Genomic DNA, 22,353 nt, shown 5'->3' on the forward strand with positions numbered 1-22,353 from the left:
AATAGGAATGTAGCTACATTTACAATAAGATAATAGTGAATTATTAAAATAAGTACATGGAATTTTGCCATCACAAAATAGGCAATTATGTGAAATTTTAATGAAGCAAAAACTTAGAGAAAGAAATGCATCCAAATGTAAACACCAGCTACCCCTAAGTAATGGAAACATGGAGGAACTTTCCTTCTCAGTCTTTTCTGACATTCTCTAACTTCTGTTGGACAGGCCTGCTTAGCATGTATGAGGGAAGCAGCCTGCCTACTCTCTAAGATCTGCTTATCCTAGCTGGGAAGAGAAGACAAAAGTTTCTGGTTGCACAAAACAGTGCCTAGTGGAAAAGGGTCAACACTGGTCTCTCAACTCCCAAGTCTCTGGTGCATTCTGGAGGGTCCCCCCAACCTCCTATTTCCTGAGGTTGCCTGTTTCCATTCTATCTGATGGTCCTCAGGGCTTCCATCCTTTTCCCTCACCTAATACCAGGTCATGTTCCCCTCTCCCCACTTGTGATTGCTTTCTTCTCTCTCCCAAGTGGGACTGAGGTGTCCTCACTTTGGCACTTCAGCTTGTTGAGCTTTTTGAGTTCTGTGGGCTGTATCTTGGGTATTCTGTACTGTGTGTGTGTGTGTGGGGGGCTAATATCCACTTAATAGTGAGTACATACATCAATTGAGAAAATGTCCCAAACACATTGTCCTTTGAGCAGACCTTTGGAGCATTTTCTTAACTAAAGATTGATTTGGAAGAGGCCAGGCCACTATGTGCAGTGCCTTTTCTGCAGTGCATAAGAGAAGTAAATTGAGCAAGCCAGAAAGAGCCAGTCAGTAAGCAACACTCTTCCATTGTTCTGTTTCAATTCCCGCCTTCAGTCTCCTGACCTGAGTCCTAGTCCTGACTTTCCTCAGTAGTGGACTGTGGTGTGTATGTGTGTGTGTGCATGTATGTCTGTGTGTATCTGTGTCTGTCTCTATGCGTATGTAGAGAGTGTGAGGCCTAGACTTATTTTAAACTCTTGATTCTGTTGCCTCACCATTAGTCATGGTATTTATCACAACAGTAGAAATGTAACCAAGGCTAATTCCTATTGCCAGAACTGGCAGTTGACTATTTGACTTCTATAACTTTAAAATAAATTTCTACTCAAGAATATTATCACCCATGCATATTGACTTATGTCTATGAATCCAGCACACCAGAGGCTGAAGCAAGAGGATCAAGAGTTGAGAACTGGGCGTGGTGGCGCATGCCTTTAATCCCAGCACTCGGGACGCAGAGGCAGGCGGATTTCTGAGTTCGAGGCCAGCCTGGTCTACAAAGTGAGTTCCAGGACAGCCAGGACTATACAGAGAAACCCTGTCTCGAAAAACCAAAAAAAAATTGAAGATAAGTCTAGGCTTCATACTTCATACACAAAGACACAGACACACACATACACACAGGTACAAAAACAAACACACACACACACACACACACACAAGCACCTTTACCTAATCACTATTTGGGTAAAAAGGTAATTAGCACCATCTCAATTCACAGCTTGTAAAAATATCTATGAGTCATTGATCCCAGTCAGAAGCCAGAACATACAGTCACTAGCCAATAGCATGCAGGCCAGCAATACTGAACAATTCAAATAATCATCAATCATTAGAGAACATTTTACAAAATAAAATTTTGCATGGAGAAAGAAAAACATGTTCTGTGTGCTAAACAGATCTACTCCCTTATCAAGTTTTATTCCCATTTTTGGTCATATATGTACTGAGTTGCAAGAAGAGGCTAGTCTAGTTTCCCTGGCCTCAGGGATAGGCAGTCAAAATGCTGGTGCAGGTAAGAAACATGACTTCCAGCACAGAGCCAGAGTAGGAAATCATTACATGTATGTAGTACATGTATGAATTAAGGCATTTCTGTGCTTCTTTTCCTAAAATTCTAGCTTTTTGTTAAAATAGCAATATGGTACTTCATGTATATGTGTGTGTATATATATATATGTGTGTGTGTGTGTGTGTGTGTGTGTGTGTGTGTGTGTGTGTATGTACATATATGTGTTGACCCGTCCACTAGGTACCTTTGTCCATCTCCTACCTCTAAATCATCCCCCTTCTGCTTTCATGCCATATGTATATACATGTATGTATACATACATGCACACATATATATAAATCTAGATTCCATGTATGAGATAAAAACAAAGTATTTGTTTTTACCCATGTATTTACTCTCTCTGGCTTACATTGCACATAGCTTTAGTGCCCTTCTTCTGACGTGTAGTCCCTAATCTGGCTTTATGAATATGTATTGGTTGGATATTGATTTCACATGAGAGAACATGAATGATGCTTGTCTTTCTGTCTTATCTCATCATGATATCCAGGTCCATTTATTTTTCTGAAAATGGTAAAGTTTCATTCTTTTGAATAAATGCTCATTTTGCCAGAAAAGGCTGTCAGGTGCTTGCACCTTACTAAGGTCATTAGGCAGTATCCTGCTCAGCACAATAATCCCTCAGAATTGAGAAAACTACAGAAAAAGTAGCATGGTACAGCACAGAATCTGACAGTGTCCCCACACAGTATATCATTTTCTAGGCTTCTAGACTGAGGTAGGATCATGATTTTCTTTTTTCCTTGTGATTGTATACTTTCCAAGTTGATTCTAATATACAACCGAGGCCAAAACCCAGTTAGGTAATGGAAAAGATCTAGTAGACAGAAATAAATCCTTAGAGTTTAATATGGCCTAACAGCTTTACTGTCTACACCATCACTTTGTACTCCCAAGATTTCTCTAACACATCTGCAAAGAAAAAAAGTCCAGCATCCACCCATGGCTTTGGAATCTCAGATGTGTTAACTCTAAAGCACTTTCCATATGTTTAAGCAGTCCTTTTCGATCAGTATTTACTAAGAGAGATTTCGCAGACTCAATAAATCCTGAAGATCAGAAACTTATAACTGTATGTACACAGTTGAGTAAAATTCTATAATGAGTTTACAGAATTCCAACTTACCAGGACAAAAGTTGAAGACTTTGAAAAATGCTGTCTTTCAGCCCTCAAGTGTTTGGCAGAAGGAATTTGTCAATTTGTACATATAAGGTTCAGGGACATGGACATAAATACATGTGCAAAGTCTCACTAACACCCCCTAAAGGTCTGTTTAATAAAAATGAATAATGCTTCTATGCTTACTAATTTTGTTCTTTGGTGATTCTGCACATGTAGATAGCATCATCAGATCTCTCTTACCATCTCACAACCACTCTTTCATCCCCACAGGTACCTTCTCCACATCCCTGTGTTTTATTTTGTAACCCATTGAGTTTATCCAGGACCAACCATGAGACCATGGGCTGGTAGTTAGGTACTGAAGCAGGGTGGTCTCAGCAGAGGCTCTACATGTAAAGATAATAACTGCTACCCTTCCAGAAACCAACAGTAATCAGTAGTTTTACAGAAAGGCATAACACCTTCTGTGTCCTGTCTGATACATGACTGGTAGAGTATAGGCAACCACAGATGCTATCGTGTCATGATTGGGATGGCTATGTCATGCCATCAACTAATTTTGGTGGGTAGTCAAGAAATATGACAAGAAAAAAAAGAAATATGACAAGAATATGATTGTTTTGGGGAATACCTGGGGCCTCCCTGACCAACAACTTATAACGTAAGCAGGTACCCCACACCTGGCATTTGATCAATAGATTTTAGGAGTACTGTTATCTAGTCATAGAACATATCTTCCTTCTAACTTTTGATTTTTTTTTCCTTTTTTAAAATTTAAGTTTATTTTTAATTTATTTTTTTACACTCCATATTCCATTCCCCAACCTCCCATCCACCCTCTGTCTGCTCCACATTCCACACATCCTCCCCACCCCACCCCACCTCACCCCATCTCCATGTGGATGCCCCCAGCCCTCATGCCACCTGACCTCTAAACTCCCTGGGGCTTCTAGTCTCTTCAATGTTAGGTGTATCATCTCTGAATGAACACAGACCCCTAAGTCCTCTACTGTATGTGTGTTGGGGGCCTCATATCAGCTGGTGTACAAGTTTTGCCTTTTAGGCCTGGCTTCTGGTTTCATCAAGGGCTACTCATTTGGTGTCTAGTAAACAAAGTTATAAAAATTTCAGACTACATATAAAAGCTTTATTAACTGACTTATATCTATTGTTCATTTAGCCTATGGGTCACAGCCTCTCTAATTTCTCCTTAGTCCTCTACTGAAAACTACAGCTTTGCATTTAATACTATATATAGCCTTTGCTAGGAATAGGCTCCACAGCTACATGTATGCCTGAGATCTAAGAAAATACAAGACTATAGAAGAAAATTTGAGGCTGCAGCACTGATGAAGTCAAGCCAATACCAACTAAATGGGCTTAAGTCTCATCCCTTGCTTCTCAATACTTCCTTCCCAATCCCTGGCGCCACTGAGATAGCATTATCACTATGGGCCTATTTGTTTGAATTTGTTTGGTTTGATTTAGTAAACTAAATTCACCTGAGAAGAAGGACCCTCAAGGAATTGCCTGCATCAAGTTGGTAGGTGGGCACATCTGTGGAACATTTCTTCATTCATGATTTATATGGGAGGGCCCAACTCACTATGGGTGGTGCAATCTCGGGAAGTGGTCCTTGCTTGTATAAGAAGACTAACCAGTAATCAGTGTCCTTCTCTAGTCTGGTTAATTTCCAGCTTCCAACTTCCTGTTCTTGACCTGTTTTCCTTCATGACAATTCTAACCTGTAAGCTGAAATAAATCCTTTTCTTCTCAAGTTGTCTTTCATCAGGGTTTTATCACAGAAACTGAAAAAGAGACTGAGACCCTTCTTTTTGGTCAAGGGCATGTTTTGGGTTAACATTATCAACCTCCACTGGACTCCCACTACCTCAAATTCCAATGCATTTACATAAATTTGTGTCCTTTTGTTGTTGTTCTTACAAATTGTGTCCCAGAGCCTTCAGTCACACAACCTGATATTACTCAGTCAAGTTCCATTTTCCCCTTCTCCAGTGTCCAGCAAATCTTCAAATTCCCCAAATACCTGGTCTTACTCATCAAAATACTTCTTCCTTCTCTCTTACTACTCTCTTAATGATCCCAGTCCTGGGTTATAGGTAAATCTCTCTACTTTTCTTCAGATTATACTTAGACACAATAACAGCCCCCCACACTGCCTCTCGATCACCTCGCCACACTCGTCCTGTTTCCCTGGCTGTTTAGCCCAACATCATCATCAAACAAAAGCATGTCAGCACTATTTACACATCATACTGTCTATTATATTCCCCTGCCGCTAGGCATCTCAGCTATGGTCACCCCATATCCTCTCAGGAGCCTCCTGTTTCATGTCTCTGGCTTGTCCTAGAGACGCCTCCCCCCATTTCCCTTCTCCCTTCTCTCTCCCAGCCCCCGTTTCTGTTTATTCTTAACATTTCCACTCAAAGAAGATAGCCTCATTCTCATTCATAATCTCTCTCCCTTTCTATCCCCGCTCTCCCTTCTACTTTGTCTTTCTCTGTAGTTTTGAGGCTAAAATCCTGTTCTCATAATCTTCCTATTTATTGTCCATTCTCACTCTCTTCAGTGTTATCCCATGTCTGAAAATTTTTATGCCTCCTATTTTATGTGATATCAATTATTACTAACCCTGTGCCTTTATTGTGATTTTTCTTTTTTTCTGTTACAATGGGAATTTTTGTTTTGTTTTGTGTTATTGACAGTCCCTTTTTAACTTTCCTGGTTCTCTTTAATCTTTTACCAATGACTTTCTTTGAGCCAGTTTTCCCTTGAAAGGTTTCCTTTACTGTTGCAAGAGGCCATTTGTTTTATGTGCTGCCCTGGCTGTCAGGATTTATTGAGAACTTCTTGCTTCTAGTTTGTTTCAGTTACACACCCCAACCCATTTCTTTTTTTCTTGTTTATTTCCTTTCACAGAACAACTCTATCCAGACCTACTGTTTGGCCACTGTTGGAATAGGAGGATTTCTTAGCCTGTTGCCAAAATGTCTAGGTGATAATTAAATAAATAATTTCCCGAGTTTTACTCCTAGAAATAAGTTTTATGCATATACAGAAAAACCATGAATATTCAAATAAAAATCAGTTTTCATGATTGCTGGTTTTTGAATCTATGATATTTTGGAACAGGTAATTGTATCCTGTCTTCTTACTTTCAAGTAATTGCTTTATTTTGAACTGCTGTTCTAATGGACATGGATGAGGAAAGTAAACTAAGAGGGCCAGCAGCCTCTCACACCAGTGTCACTGTGGTCCAGAACATAGTTCAGCATCACCTTTTTGAAATGTAGGGAAAGAAGGGGAAAGGCTTTCTATAACTTTTCTGCGTAAGCAGGTGGCGTTTCCTTGGAGCAGGATCATTAAATCATTATGTGAAGCTTAACTCTCTCCCATCATCCTTGAACTTAGTGGGAATTCATTAAACATTCTGGCAGTGGCTGTGTTTGGATCTAGATTTTGGCATTGTGAGTTGTTTTTATGTCTTTTTCATTTATAAGTCTTTTAATGGGTATGTGGGTGAGATTGTTGGATACTACTCATCAAATTACATCTTAACATTTATACTTTTTTAATTTTTGCTTGTAGATTGCTTATTAAGTTATAAGTAGGAGGAATATCTTCTTTTATCTTATTTTTCTTAATTACAAATGGGATTTTAAAATTTAAATATATGTGGTAAACGTGGACCAGCAAATTTCTGAAGTCAGAAAATTCATAAATCCTTTTTTATTAATATACAAAAAGTTGTTTATCAAACCAAATTATTTTCTGCATTTCATATGTTAGAATATTTAATATTTTCACTTTTCTCTTTGTATATTTCATACATCTGCATTCCTAGACATGAATTATTTATAATTAAAACATTGTATGTATCTGGGTATTTTGTCAGCATTCATGTTTATACCATGTTTGCTCCTTGTATCCACACAGGCCAGAAGCAGCTATCAGATTTTGTGGAGCTGTAGTCTGATCTTGGGAGCCACCAACTGGGTGCTGGGAAGTAAATCTGGACCCTCTGGAATAGCAGCCAGTACACTCACCTGCTGAGCTCTTTCTACAGCTGCTAGACTTGTTTAAGTACTGCCACCAGAAAAAGAATTTTAAGGAAGCTTGGAGATTTCAGTGTTAGGTGGTTATTTAGCTCTGGTTTGGTCTCAGCCTCATGTTAAAAGAAAGTGTGTGTGTGTGTGTGTGTGTGTGTGTGTGTGTGTGTGTGTGTGTGTGTGATGGAGGGTGGAGGGAGGCAGGAATTTAGACTTATCATCTGCACTACTATCCTAGGAATGGATGAAATGGTTTTCTGATGCTGATGTCTGTTCACTAAGGTTTCTGGCATGGTGTTAGCTTCTAGTCTGTTGTTAGTGTAAACGTGTAGTTCATAAGTCATTGATGTATAGAAAGAGATTAGTTATTTTGAGTGAAATGACAGTATGCTGTAAAGGATAGAGAGTTGTATTCATTCGACTATTACTTTCTTAATGAAAATTTTTGACTGGGATAAAAACTATGCAGCTCAGCTTATGATTTAAATCACTACTTAGTAGTGCTCACATTATTAACATGGTTTTTGCCTCTGTCTTCCTCACTCAGAGGAGTTGAGGTTCTGGTGGTTGTCATCCTGATGTTCTGATTACTTTTTCTGATGAAAAAAGTATGGGAGACAGAACAAGAAAGAATGAAATCATTGGAAGAGATAGAAAAATGGTTCCCACAGCAATACTATCAGCACATATCTCATGTGCACATTAAAAAGATGACTGAGTTTTAGATAGTTTAGGTTGTGAGAGAATTTGTACTTTAGGCTATAGAAATAGGGGGATGGTTCTGTGTTGCTGATACAAAGCAGTAAATATACCTGAGGAGAAATCTGATGGCCAGACTGGAGCAGTGGTGTAGCCCAGGCTTCTAGAAAATGCAAGAGTCTTCTACCTGTGCCGTTCTCTACCCTTTCCATATCTCACTCAACTTTCAGTTCTCTGCCCATTGTTTCTGTTCAGAATTATTAGTGCTCATCCAGATTTTGATAGGCTTTTCTATAAAAGTTATTCCTAGATTTGAATTATTTATAATTAAAATATGATATGATATGTATGTATGTATGTATGTATTTTGCAAGCATGTATGTTTGCAGTATGTGTATTCCTTGTGTCCACAAAGGCCAGAAGGGGGCTTTAGCTAGGTTGCTTTGATTCTTCCTTACTGTGTTTTATTGACAGTAGCCGATGGTAAGGAATGTACCCTGTGGAAACATGTTCTTAGTAATAATGACAGAATAGCTAACAAAATGTTACACATGTGAACTACTAACCTTCCTGCTTACTATCAGCAAATGAGCAATATGTGGCCATTCGAGATATACCTTTTAAAATTTTGCTATGTGAGGTTAGTTGTTCACTTCTATGGTCCATTTCTATTCCTCTCCTTCCCCCCATTAAATTGTCTTATAATGGCATCACCAGTTGTTCATCAATCTTTCCAATGTGTAAAGTCTGCTGTGTCCATCCTCTGGCAGTTTGTAAGCTTATCATGACATATATACATGGATAGGATTGTTACCTTTTCTAGAAGGAGAATAAGCCGTAAATATGAACAAGGCTTTAAAAAAGCCTAACATAAATCACTAAGAAAAATATGTAGTGAACCATGAGACTACAAAAATCACTGTGAATTATAAATAATGCAACAAGGTTACAGAAATCATTTTCTGTGAAAGCAAAAGTATGTTTCCACTTCCTCTATTAAGGCTCAGTTATTTTAATGTTTTTGGTTGACGAGATTGTATATAGAATACCATATAGTAGAAATTTGCATAATAAAAGTTCTTGGAGATAATTGATAATATGGAGCACTGATGCTTACTCTAACTAGCAGAAGTTGCATTTAGTCTGCATTGCTGTGATGTGATCAAAATAAATCTATAACTTGGTAATTGTAATATTATGCATATATGTATATACATGTTTAAATTATATATACATAGAAATTCCTTTTCTGGTAAGGTCTATTTTGTATAGTTCAGTCTGCCTTCAAACTTGCTATGTACTCAGACTGGCTTCAAGTGTGTGATCTTTCTACTTCAGACTCAAGGTCCTTATCGTCATGTACACCAAGCCTAGCTTCCTCTTTCTAATTGTTCTTGGTTAGTAGTATACAGATTTTAAACTCTTCAAAAATCAAAATCTTTATTGAAAATTTCATAACCCTTTTCTTTGATTGAGTTGACGTCATGTTTCCCCTTAAAATAGTGGTGACTTTTATGGTATTTGCATATAAAAACCCCAAGAGCTTTCTTAAACATTCATTTATTTTTTTCTATTGTATGGGTTTGAGTAATATTTTCTTGGGAAATTAACTGTGAATAGATATTTATAAGCTATTTAATATGTTGCAAAGAGAATAGTCTTTATTAAAACTATTCTATTACCTCTTGGGTAGCAATCATAACATTCCTGTTGAAGGTTTTGATTGTAGTATACAATTTTAATACAGTTGAAGAATTATGTGTTTGGTATACAAATTTATTTTAAAATCAGGATGATTTTACCTATTAAAGTACTTTATTCATGACATTCTCATGGAACAACTTCGTTAATACTGGTTGATAAAGCACAGGTGTAAGCTGTGCTTAGCTTAGCTTGCCGGTTGAGATCAAACTAATCCATTTTTAACAACATTGGCATTTCAAAATAATATAGGACTAAGTTCATAGCTCTGTGATTGAGACAGTTTTCAAAGGTCAGCCTTAAGGAAGCTAGCATAGGCTACTGTTACTTACTTGTGACCCCTCAGTCTCCAAGTATTCAGCTTCTAAGAGAGTAGGAAATGTTTAAACCTGAAACATTTTTCCATGTTTAAACGACCATTTTATTTTTCTTACATTTCAAATCCATTACTTTTTAGTTGTTTCCCACCTTTTATCGTGAAGCTAAAGGTTATGAATGATAAAAATCCCCATTTACAACAGAACATATTTCTAATGTCAACCTGTGACATAGTAAGAAAACATACTCTTAATTCCTAACTTTGTACCTGTAGAACCTCTTTTATTGCAGTGAGTTCTGGACTACCTTGTAGCTGTTCAAAAGCAGGAATCTGGATGTTCAAGTGGTGGATGGAGAAATGCATTGCTGCTCTTGGCTATGGGTAGATGAATAGATAAGTGCTGAATAGATAAGTGCTGACTTCAGCTTTACAACTGCCTGTGCGGTATGCAAAATCCATACTTGCAGATTTAAATCATTGATATTTTAACTTAAAAAGTCAGATGATTTCTCTATAGCTGTAGCAATGTGTTAAACTTTAAAAATAACAGAATTTTATACAACCCAAAACAGTTTAACTGTTAACCTGGCTCTCATCTCCCAAATAATAGTCTAAAACTATTTATTAATTTGAGAATTATGATTTTCATGGATTTAGCCTCTGAGAATATACATTACAATAAGTACATTTTGTGGCTAGTCTTTTTCTTCTCTCTTGGTCTAAGCTAGAATGTCCTTGAGTTATACATTCTGTAGTCAAGTGAGGAGCATCTGTCTTCTTTGAATAAATGATCCTTTATTCAAAGATATTTTTACTAGTGAAGAGTAAATATAGCAGAAGTAGAGGCCACCTGCAGCTCTGTATTGTCTTTCTTCTGATTGTATGTCATTAGAACTGAATTGTAGAATCATCATATTTAAATGTGTTACTACATTCTTCTAGAGGTATATGTAGCTGAAAATTTTCAGTATTATTGTTTAATGGGTTCAGAAATAACCATAGTTATACCAAAGCCAACAAATTAGGCAATAACTGTATCTACATGGTATGAAAGAATGCCACTCTCAGGTCTGATAAACTGATTCTTTCTGAGTACAGATTCATAGTTACCAGTCACATGATGACATTTTTAGGTAGGCGTATCAGGACAAGATCTTCACATGAGCCACTTTGGTAGGTCCAGTTGTAACTGAGTGCTAGAACCTGCAGTTTAGAATCTGTGTTGGATATGCCAGAAAACTTAAGCAACTGTGTAACTGAAATTCCACGGCTCCTTTAAATGGTGTGGATAGTCATTTTGAACTAAATCATTGATGTGACTTTCACGTTCATATATCTTAGATCCCAAGATGAAGAATATCATAAGTACTTTGTCGATCTGAGTCAACTCCACCTTTGCATATAAGTGACAAATGAAAGTGCCAACTTAATGGCCTAATCAGCCATCATTGGGTAGAGAGGCCCCTTGGTCTTGCAAACCTTATATGACCTAGCACAAGGCAAGGCCTGGGCCAAGTAGTGGGAGTGGGTGGGTAGGGGAGCAGAGGTGGGGGGAGGGTATAGGAAACTTTCGGGATAGCATTTGAAATGTAAATAAAGAAAATAATAATAAAAAAAATTTAAATCAGAAAAAAAAAAAAAAGAAAGTGCCAACCTCATAGAAAAATACTCACGAATACTATTTTGACTACTGAATGGGATTATAGGAATAGGTCGTAGAAAATAGAGACAGATAAGGTCCACACAATGGCTGGAATCTGCTGCTGGGGTAGCCCTTGGGTATGTTGTTCCATGATTATTTGTGTACGTGAACAGAGAAACAAAATGCCATGGTTCCTTTGAATTGAAGAATCCTGAAGAGCTCTGAGCACTTCACTTGTGTGTGTGTGTTACCTGGTATACTACTGTGCATATATGTTGCAGAATAGACAGAAATATGTGGTTGGCCATGAGAGGAGATTGAAGTTGACTCAAAGGGAAATGAAAAAATTTTTTTAATTAGTAAGGATCTGTGGAGTGAGCTAGCTTGATTTGGTGAGACAGCAACTTGCCAGTCTGATTAGAGGCCTGTTGTACATATTATAGTGATGAATGGTTAATAAGAGGTTCTTTTCCTTTAAAATAACAATTCCTAGGAATTTTATGTTGCCTACTCCTTTCTTTCTTCGTTCTTTCCTTAATTGATAACCCACCCTGATTATCTATTTTGTTGGGTAAACCTGATTTTATAGAAAAAGGTTCCAAGCTTGTAGATTTCATCTATGTAAAAGTATTGTTTTAGTTGATAATGAAAACATACACACAGGCACACACAAGTGCATGTGCACACATGCATGCACAGGATAAAGCTTGTTGTATGAGAGAAGAAGACAGTAGGAGGAGAAAAGGGGACAGAGTGGATATGAAAACCTTTTTATCTTTTAGGCTCATAGAAAGAGAATGTGATTCTTCAATACTGAGCAGTTCTGTGTTCAGGCTAATCTCCTAACTTTGATCCATGGTATTCTAGTTGCTGTTGTTTCAAAAAGGCTGTATCTAGTAAGGGGTAGAGTGGCAGTCCAGAGCACCCTTGGTTCTGCATAGACCTCACACTGAAGGAGAACCTCCTGTCAGTGAATTGTATCTCAAAGCTTTATTGACCTTTGTGGAATTGAAATCATCCAACATAAATCTCACCAAGGCTGTTCTCTAGTCATAGTAGCTGTAGCTTCAGCAGTAATGCTAAGAACTCAAACCTCATCAAACAAATGTGTAAAACCATGCTGTGGGAAGTTTATGTTGAGCAAACACTTAATTTCTCAAACTTGTAGGAATCCACGTGGGAAGTTGAAAGTATAGTTAGAGACAATAGTGTTTCTGAGGCTTTTTTTTTTTTTTGTGCCATGTATGTTTACCTGGATTATTTATTTTTCATGGCTAGATAGTATAATGCAAATGTTTTTTGATTGCTTGAGTCCTTTATTTTTTTTCTGGGACAAAATCTTTCCATGTTATTATTGTATTAACAGTTTCTGTACCTGTTTTCTATTCAGCTGGAGAACTGGAAAGACGTCTTAGAGTTGGTGTGAGCACTTGCCTGGGGCTTAGTACTCCTTCATCCTGTTGCAGAACATAGGCCCTCAGAAACTGTCTGATGTGTACTCCAAAGCCATGATTTTGCTTTCAACTGTGATGACACTATAATTGATCAAATATATTCTTTCTAGGAATCATAAATTCTTCTTGGAGTTTGAGGAGATGTCATGTTCATTTGTCAACATGTCACTCCAGGGACACAGGTGCAGTGAATTTATGAGGAAGTGCCTTATGTTTCTCCAAATCACATAAATAAGAAGCTGAAGGAAAAATGAGTGGCTTTGGATTACTCCTCAGATGGAGAGCAATTAAAATCTCTTTGTAGATGGCATTTCCATGTGATTCTTAGCATAGATGAAGTCAGCATGCAGGAGGACAGCAGAGGAATCTTGGAGACTTGCAGATGTTTTCTCAGAAAAGAATACTACTATACTATAATGTTTCTTCTTTGAATGTTCCACATTTTATTCAAGTGCATGATTAACTTTGACATTTGGAAATAGAGCTTTATACAAAAATAAGCTTGGTGGTTTTGCATGTTTAATTAAGATGTTTAGTTCTTGTCAAGGCTGATATCGCGCCCCCCCCCCAGGGCAATATATTTTCAACTTCTGAAATTTCAGAAACCTGTACTTAACCTTTAATCGTTATTCCATTTACATGGAAATCTGATTAACAACTTTTAAAGTTCATGAGCTCCTGGTAAATGCAATTAAGACCTTTTGGGGGTTTGCTATTAAGAGCTGGCATTTAAAGAAGACTAGTCTCTGGCTACCGTTGCTGTCTTCTGTATAGCAGGATGTCTTAAGCAATTAGCAGAGAACATGAAGTACATGAATTGTACTGTATTGCTTCTGCGTTAACATGGTTGCTATTTAAATAGTTTGCTATCTTTTCCTTCTCTCTGACTTGCTTTCTACCATGAGCTTATTACAAAGTGGGAGCACGGTGCCAAGGCTAACTAGATGGAGGTGCGGGCTCTGCAGCAGTGCAAGCGCTAGGCACAGCCCCTCCTCCATGTTTTATTCTCCAGTCCTGTTTACAGGCATGCAGTCTCATGTTGTGTGTTCACATTCATCATCCTTCATTATTGAATTTCTACCTTTTCACCATTGGAGAAATTATTAGAAATTAAGTCAGGTATACAACTATTTTCAAAACTCAGGTACTTCAACTGATGCCCTTGAGTTACAGGTACAGGAGGGAGGGAAGTTGGAAGGTACAGGGGCATGTAATATAATTTATAGGCTGACATATATGTTGATGGGTATAAATAATTCAAAAAGGAAAGGGTTATATTGGGTCATATTTTGTCTATGAAGCACAATTTGTTTTTATTTCACTTATGATCAGAATTTAGTTCCCATTGATGAATGCATGTAAGTAATAAGGTACTTTATGTATGTCAGGACACTGATTTTTTTAGTATTTAGAGATAAATAAAATGATGAGGTCAGATATGGAGAGAGGCAAGTTAGCAATATATATTGCATATACTCTTAAAGAATACTTGCACCTTCATATATTTCAGTATTGTGAAATTTTTATGATCAGACATTAGTTTTGAGTAAGAGATCAGAATAAAATAATGAAGTATTAAAAATAAAGTTAGATGAGAAAATGAATCTGAAATAATTAAATTTTGTACCAGAATTATCAGTTCTCCATCTTTGGACCCTAGAATTTCTATCTGTACTATAAACTAATTTAAATCATCAATGTAGCTCATTTGATTGACCTTTTAATTTGTTACCAACCTCATTTTTAACAGATAAATGAAATAATTTAGTTTCATATTTTGAATTACCATGTAACTTCTTATTATAAATAGTATATCTAATCATAAACCTAATATAGATGTGAAATTTTATGTTGGAGTTATAATTTTTCTTGAAAATGTAAGTCTACAAGAAGTCTAGAGTGAGTAATTTTAATTGGGTTTTAGTTACAAAGAATTTTTAAATGATATATGAGCATTTTATGAAATTGTGGTAATACAGAGCTTTAGCAAAGTGCTCGCTTATCAAGTTATATAAGGAGGTTAAGTGATAGGTAAAAGTTAAATATCCAGTGGCAGATGGTTAACTGCCAGGTCTGGAAAAAACATCTCTCATGGTTGCTGGTAATCTTGGAAGCACTTAAAGGTACAGAAAAGGTTTTGTGGACAGGATGGGAACTGGTTGTTATTACAGAAGCAGAAGAACTTAGTTATCCAGGAAGACCTTCCAGTTAGGGACAATAGGCATATGCATTCAGAGCAGGGTACATAGGGACTTGACTCTGGATAAACCAATTGAGGTTTTCTTTGTGGACTCCTTTATTTATCTCTGTATCCAGGTGCTATATTCTTAGCACTTTCAAACTTCATTACCTCCCAGTCTTAACAGTGTTTCTCTCAAACCCCCATAGGACAATACTTAGCATTACCTCCTAGCACTCTGTAGATACAAATAAATGTTAATTGAATCTGGATCTGTACCTGTTATTTCTGAGATCTCATTTTGAATGAATTATAAGCGATTTTTAATGTGTGTCAATAGTCACATGTTACAGATAACCAATATCTGAAGGAGTCTTTAGTAACTAAACTGCTAATTGAAAATGCTGGGTCTTAGGCACTTAATTGAATAAACTGTCTCCAGAGAGCAATTTGGCTCTTTTCCAAAATGCATTAACTCTTTGGGGTCATTAGGGTAGCACTTATCGCATTGGAGCAGAAATTTAATAAATGCAACTCCCATGATGTGCGTAAATTAATGTACCTGAGAAAGCCTGAAGTTTCACCATGGGTGCTGTAGCTCTACCCTGGGGAGCTCATCTGTGAATGTGGAACACCAGTGAGGAGCTGCCCTTTAGATTAGATTACTTTCAATTTAGGTAACCTACTGCAAGCAGCTGCACTGCTTCTGATGCCATGTTAGGTGTCAGAGATACAAAGAAAAGCATCTGCTTGAACTGGGAGAGAAGGTTGTGAAAGCCCAGGGACAGGAAAAAAGGAAACAAAACACAAAAGAAGGAAAACAAACCCCTGTAGGAAAAAAGCCTTGGAGAAACCCCACTCGCTGCAGCATAGGTTTTAACTGGAGTGAGACAGTTGTGTCCATAGTGAGGGCAGACAGTAATCTACTGACTGCAGGATCAGGATGTCGCTACAGAAGTTTAACTCAGATTTCTTATCACAATGGACTGTGTAGGATGTATACACACACATATGAACAAGTCTGTACATATATGTATGAACTATGAGGTAGGTAAACAAAAAGCTTTTTTAAAGTGCCATTTTCTTGAATATTTCATTTCATTGCCATGTGAATATGGAAAACTTAGTTCTGCCACTAACCTAACTAACATTAGGCAAATGGCCAGCAAGCCTCTTTTGGAAATATCTTAAATTTGGCTGGTAGGCTCTTGATGAGTAATACTAATCTGTTGTACTCATCAAAGTGCTAGTGGCAAGATAGATACAGCCAGTTGTTATTACATGACTAAGGGGAAGTCACATGAAAATACTGAAAAGAAGATGGAATTAATACTACCACAAGAAGCCAAAAATCTCAATGCTCTTTTCCCTTATATATGAAAAGGCATCTTCCTCTTACATGTGGAGTCATGTTAATAATAAGCCTACAAATTTCATATTGAGTTTTAGAAACTCTGTATGCATAACTACAAACTTCCCGTAGATAATGCTTTAAATAAATAAATGGTAAGTGAAGAGTTCATTCAGAATAATGTTACTAGTGTTTCTGGAATTTATAAATTTCAGAATGTTGTCACTTTGTTACATCATGGAATTTCTAACTTACACAGTGGCAACTGCTAATCTAAGAGTACAGTAGCAGGACTGCCTGCCTTCATTTCAGTTTCTGTATTCTTTAATGCTATATACATCCTTGCTTTGTCAAGAGAGCCACTCAGCACTCTAGGTCCTCAAACATAACGTGGAGTTGAGGTCTCATTTGAAGATATATAGATTTCATCATTCTTTCCAGCTGTGTCCTTGTGTTTCTTCTCTTTGATGCATCAAAGCCTTACACGTTCAACTATGGCATTTGTTTTTGAACTCTAAATCAATAAAAAAAAAAGTTTTCACTATTTAAAAGTATAAAGGAAATTTAGTCCCTGAAATAAGAATGGATCCAGAGCCTCAGGAATGTGGCATTATCTTGTATAGATTTTCTTTGATGGATAAATTTTATGTTAAATATAATGATCTTTGTTCCAGAGTTGATTTTTTTATGGCATTAATAAAATGGAAATTTGAACATACACATATGTGCTTAAAATATGTATGTGTAGTTTGAAAGATACCCTGCATTGTCTACCAAGATTTAGAATAATCATGAAATTATATAACTTTTTTATTTCATTTTAGTTTGTTGCTGGGGATTGAGCAATCTACCAGTGATCTTTTGTCCATGCTGCTAGTTACATTTTACTGCCAGGCATCTGATGTTTGTATCAAGATTTTTATTTTCTTTTTCTGTTTTTAATTAGGTATTTTCTTTATTTACATTTCAAATGTTATCCCCTTTCCTGTTTTCCCCTCCAGAACTCCCTACCTTCTTCCCCTCCCCATGCTTCTGTGAGGGTGTTCCCCTGTCCACACCCATCCACCCATCCTCTCCTCCCTGACCTGGCATTCCTCTACACTGGGGCATCAAGCCTTCACAGGACCAAGGGCCTCTCCTCCCACTAATGCCCTACAGAGCCATCCTCTGCTACCTATGTGACTGGAGCCATGAGTCCCTCCCTCCATGTGTTGTATCAAGATTTTCATTTAGAAGACTTTACTTACCCAATTAAGTCACATTTCCAGCAGTTTATGAATAGGATCATTTATAATTCCTTTTTTTTTTTTTTTTGAGATATCTTAAACTGTACCTGTCCTAATTTTTTATCTGAGGAAAATGTTACTCAATTTGAAAGAAAGTATTTTTAGTTACCCATAAATGTGGTTAGAAAACACAATGGAGCGAATTAGTGCCACAGCCGTTTGACCTATGGTCTAGATTATGCCTTTCCCTTTTGGGTTTTAGTCGGTTTACAGATTTGTATATTGATGACTAGTTTATGTATTGGATTCACTTTATTTTGGAGGCTGTCTTCAATTTATATACAGCAGCCTCTGTGTTAAAGATCTTATCACATGTTTTATACCTTAATTTAATATATAGGTAATTGTGTTTGTTGTGTGACTCTATTATAGAAATAAATAAATATCATGTTATAAGAAACATATAAATTAAGGGCTAACAGTATTAGGGAGTTTTTGGTAACTGCTTACCTACCAATGTGGAAAATGTTTCTATGAGTGTGTCCTCCAAAAGAGTTGCTGAAAAGAAAATACTGGTATTACTCTTGGGAGGATTTATTTATTAGGGGTAGGGGTGATCTATTCTAGGATTCCAGAAATGATAAGGCAAATATATATCCAGGGAATAATTGCAGTAGGTAGACTTGACTGGAGTATTGGGTTCACATTGCTGGAGGAATATAGTACAATTCAAATATAGTACAATTCAAAACCTAGATGGATCTGTCACTGATGTTTGGATGTACTGGAATATTAAGGGAATTCAAGACTTGTTGAGGAAAACTATATGGATGAACTAATTTGTTGGGGGGGACAGGAATGTCTACACATATAAAGAGGTAACAGAGTCATTAATCAATGAGGGCACATAAGAATGTATCTAAAGACAGTTCTTTGGTGCAAGAATTGTGTTTATAGATATATCAATTGGAACTGTGCAGCACACAATCTTTAGTTCTCTACACTTGATCAGGTAGGGGATCTAATAATACCTATTTGTTTCAAAGAGAAATTTCTGTGATGAGAGGTTATAGCCAGACTAATTGTGGGAAAAGGATAAATATTTATCATGTTGTTAGGGATTATACTGGTTTAGTTGTTGTAGGTTCTCTTCCAAGATCTATTGCTTCACTAGCCTTGGGTAGTTGGTTAGGTTCCATTACTTGACCCAAGATCATATATATACACACACACACACATATAAGTATAAATATATGCACACACACACACACAAACACACACAAACACACACACGGCTTACATTATATGGAAAGTTGTGGTTATGGATTCAGGAATATCTATCATTATACCATATTCAAATTCATATAGAGAACAAGGGGACACTTAGTAAGTGTTAGGGGGAGAAAAGGGAAGGTTGAAAATGATTTCATTATATTATAATTAAAAATTATTAAAGCAGTCCTACATTTAAAGCTAGTAGGTAAGTGAGGATAAAAAATGTGTGAAAATAAAATGTCAACTGAAGTAATAGCTGCTTGTATCTGAAAATAATTTAAGTTTTAGCAAATCTGATTTTACCATTGAAATGTGAGTAAAGTTAAGTCAAACATACAGTTACACATGTGAATCTATAATTTGTAAGAGACATCAGCAATAAACCATATCATGACAAAGGAAACAATAGATGTGAAGGCTGCTTTTAGAACTTTGGAGCCTAAAGACAAAACGGAATTAAAGATTACAGATAGCACGTAATGACCAAAGGTAAATTTTGTTGAGAAGATGGAAGTGGAATCTGTTTAAAGATAGTAATAAGCTGGTGGAGAAAAGCCTCCCTACAAACAGAGCAGCAAGGCAATAATTCAGGGACGTTACTGATGTGGGACAGGGAACACTGATCTTAAGATACCTGGGTCTGGGAATGCTTGTTAGTCATGCCCACTTGGCCAGTGATTTATTGTGCAAGGCCAGCTATTTGGTCCTGTGACAGTAAGCAACGTTTTACAGTTGCTTGGTTTAGTGTAACTTTATGTTTTACCCGGAGCCTATTTCTGTTGTGCTGGTGTTAAGTCCAACACTTGATGCTGTGAATTAGTGAAGGTCTTTCTGTGCTGTATTGCTTTGGAATTACTTCCGAGTTTCCTAGCTTTCTGTTGATCAGGTATAGCTGAATTTCCTTCTAGTAGCTCCCAGTCCACAGCTTGATGAAGTTCCTCAACTGACCTGGAAATGGAGCCTCAAACCAGTGTCTCCCTCATGCCAGATGGTGGAGTGATGCTTATCAGATGGTGTTGGTTACTATGTTGGTTTATGCATTTGGTGGATAGGACCCCAACACTCCCATACAGAAGTATAGCAGTCCCCACTCAGTGTGTTATGGTTTTTCCTGACATCCTGGTTATGAACAGGATTTGGAGTCACTCAGACCAGGTTGAAATTGGGCCATTTGCAATTTTAAGACCTAATATTATTTCTACATCTTCAACTGTAAAATATAGTGAGAAATTCAGACTTCATAGCTTAGAGACTCAGAAGAATGGTAATGTTTAAAGGATTTCTGATGTTTAAATACTGAGTAGCTTGTTTGCTTGCAGCAGAGGCGTAATCACCCTCAAACTTACTAAATTGTGTTCATAGGCTTCAGAAGTGCTTTTCGATGACTATGGTATTTAAAATAGTTTAATGTTCAGTGAGTGAAGCGAGTACATAATCAGATGAGACCTTGTCTCTCTGAAAAGCATTTCCTTGACTCATTGAATTGAATTTTTTAAAAAATGATATCAATGAGTTGAACCGCTTTAGTGTTGTTAGGTATTCTTAGGAACTATTACGCTGTTCCAGATTTCTACTTTTTCATGGATGTGTTTAGAATTCTGGTAACTATAGTTGATCCTAGCACAGGCTCCAATCCTTGTGGCTCTGTGGTGAGTTGATCTCATAAGGAGTGTCTTTTGTAAGTAGTGTAAGTAGTTAATCACAAAAAACAGTTGCTTTTTTATTTTTATTTTTTATTTTTCTCATTTCAAGGAAAATAGCATTTCTACTAAGAGTTTGCAGGTCAGGAATACCTTACTCCGCCCCACTTCCTAGGCCTTCCTTGATAGGCTTGCTGTCATGCTTATATGTAGCGCTGGCAGAATGAATGAAGGGTCACAGCATGGATCCTGCCATTAGTTCACCAGGGACTACTTCACTTCTGAGCCTCTCTGAACCTACGCCATAATACATCTAAACAGATAATGCCTTGCCTAGAGCACAGTAAGTGCTCAGTAAATATCAGGCCATTGCTGCTAATGCTGCTGTACTTTGGAATAATGAGGATTATGTGCTAAGTGAAGACGGATTTTGACGAACTCACTCAGCATGCTTCTTGGCATGTTCCAATGCCGATAGACTCACGTTCCCTGTGAATTGCTAGCAGGGATATTATTTTATGGATGTAATAAAGCTTTTCTTATATCTTTGAGTAGAAGAATGAATATCTAGGTTAATATATTCTGAAAGTCTAGGATGATGTACAATAAATTTAACTCCTCATTGTGCTTGTACAGATGCTGTTGACTGAGTACTTGGATATGAAGAACACTCGAACCGCCTCAGAGCCATCAGCTCAACTAAGCTATGCCAGTACTGGACGAGAGTTCGCAGCCTTTTTTGCCAAGAAGAAACCACAGAGGCCAAAGAATTCTCTTTTCAAGTAGGTATCACAGAGCGGAGAGCTAACATGCTGTGATAAGCCAGCTCTGAGAGTGTGGAACCCGTCCCCACCATCCACAGCCGCACATTTACTAGCTGAAACTGCCTAGAGCAATTTGTAGGAAGTGAACATATTTTATTGTTGTATCCTGTTGCCTTCTGTCAGGTAAAGTGGCTGTTTTGGAATAGCTATCAGACTGTCTATAACTGAGTACAGTTTTAAAGCTTCTTTTTGGGAGTTTTATACAAAATCAAGAACAGTGAAACTTTCCAAGTGTTTCTGGAGAATTTTATATGAAATTAAAGGAGATGAAATATGTTTTCCTTGAAAAGGCCCACGTGCCAAAAAAAAAACAACCTTTGTTTTTAATACAGAAACAATCCAAAAGTTTTTTACTTTTTTCTTAATTACTATCTTAGTGAATTCTACCAAACTGTGTGCTTAGAATGTACATCTCTTGGTTACAGTTAATAGTTTATAAGTTAAGTCTGACATTAGTAATACAGACAGCTGGTGTTGATTGAGTACTTTCTATGTACAAGATTCTACACACATGGTGAGTTTATCAAAATGATTCCAATCAAGCAATTTAATTTGCTATTAACCAAATTTTAGCAACTGTAAGCAGCAGAACCTAACCTTTATTCCCTACTAAGTATTATATAAACAATAGTACTCGGGGGAGAGGTGGAGAGGTGTTCTCTGGGGAGTCCCCAGGCCTGATCCGGCATCCAGCGCCTTTCCCCGCCTGAGGAGGGGTGTCTGCCCAGCAGTCTCCAGGTCTGAACCGGAAGGTGAGCCATCTTGGTTCCGGTGCACTGCTGGGGAGAGGGCGGACTGGAGAAGAGTCACAGCTTCTGGGAGGGAACCCGTGTCTGGTTCCGGTCATCCAGTGCCTTTCCCCGCCCGAGGAGAGGTGGAGAGGTGTTCGCTGGGGAGTCCCCAGGCCTGATCCAGCTTCCATCGCCTTTCCCCGCCTGAGGAGGGGTGTTCACCCAGGACCAGTCC

The 22,353-nt window shown here is 37.4% G+C and overlaps 1 protein-coding gene across 2 annotated transcripts in view; it reads left to right on the forward strand.

Moving 5' to 3' along the window:
- Positions 1-22,353, forward strand: part of Exoc4 (exocyst complex component 4) — a 711,882-nt gene that overhangs the window by 171,169 nt on the left and 518,360 nt on the right. For both annotated transcript variants that reach the window (XM_021189789.2, XM_029535373.1), the window contains exon 8: positions 21,200-21,345. In XM_021189789.2, the coding sequence (XP_021045448.1) occupies positions 21,200-21,345 (146 nt within the window). The remainder of the gene's footprint in view (positions 1-21,199; positions 21,346-22,353) is intronic.

The sequence above is a fragment of the Mus pahari genome, chromosome 2 (genome assembly GCF_900095145.1).
Source record: "Mus pahari chromosome 2, PAHARI_EIJ_v1.1, whole genome shotgun sequence".
In the NCBI taxonomy this organism is placed as follows: domain Eukaryota; kingdom Metazoa; phylum Chordata; class Mammalia; order Rodentia; family Muridae; genus Mus; species Mus pahari.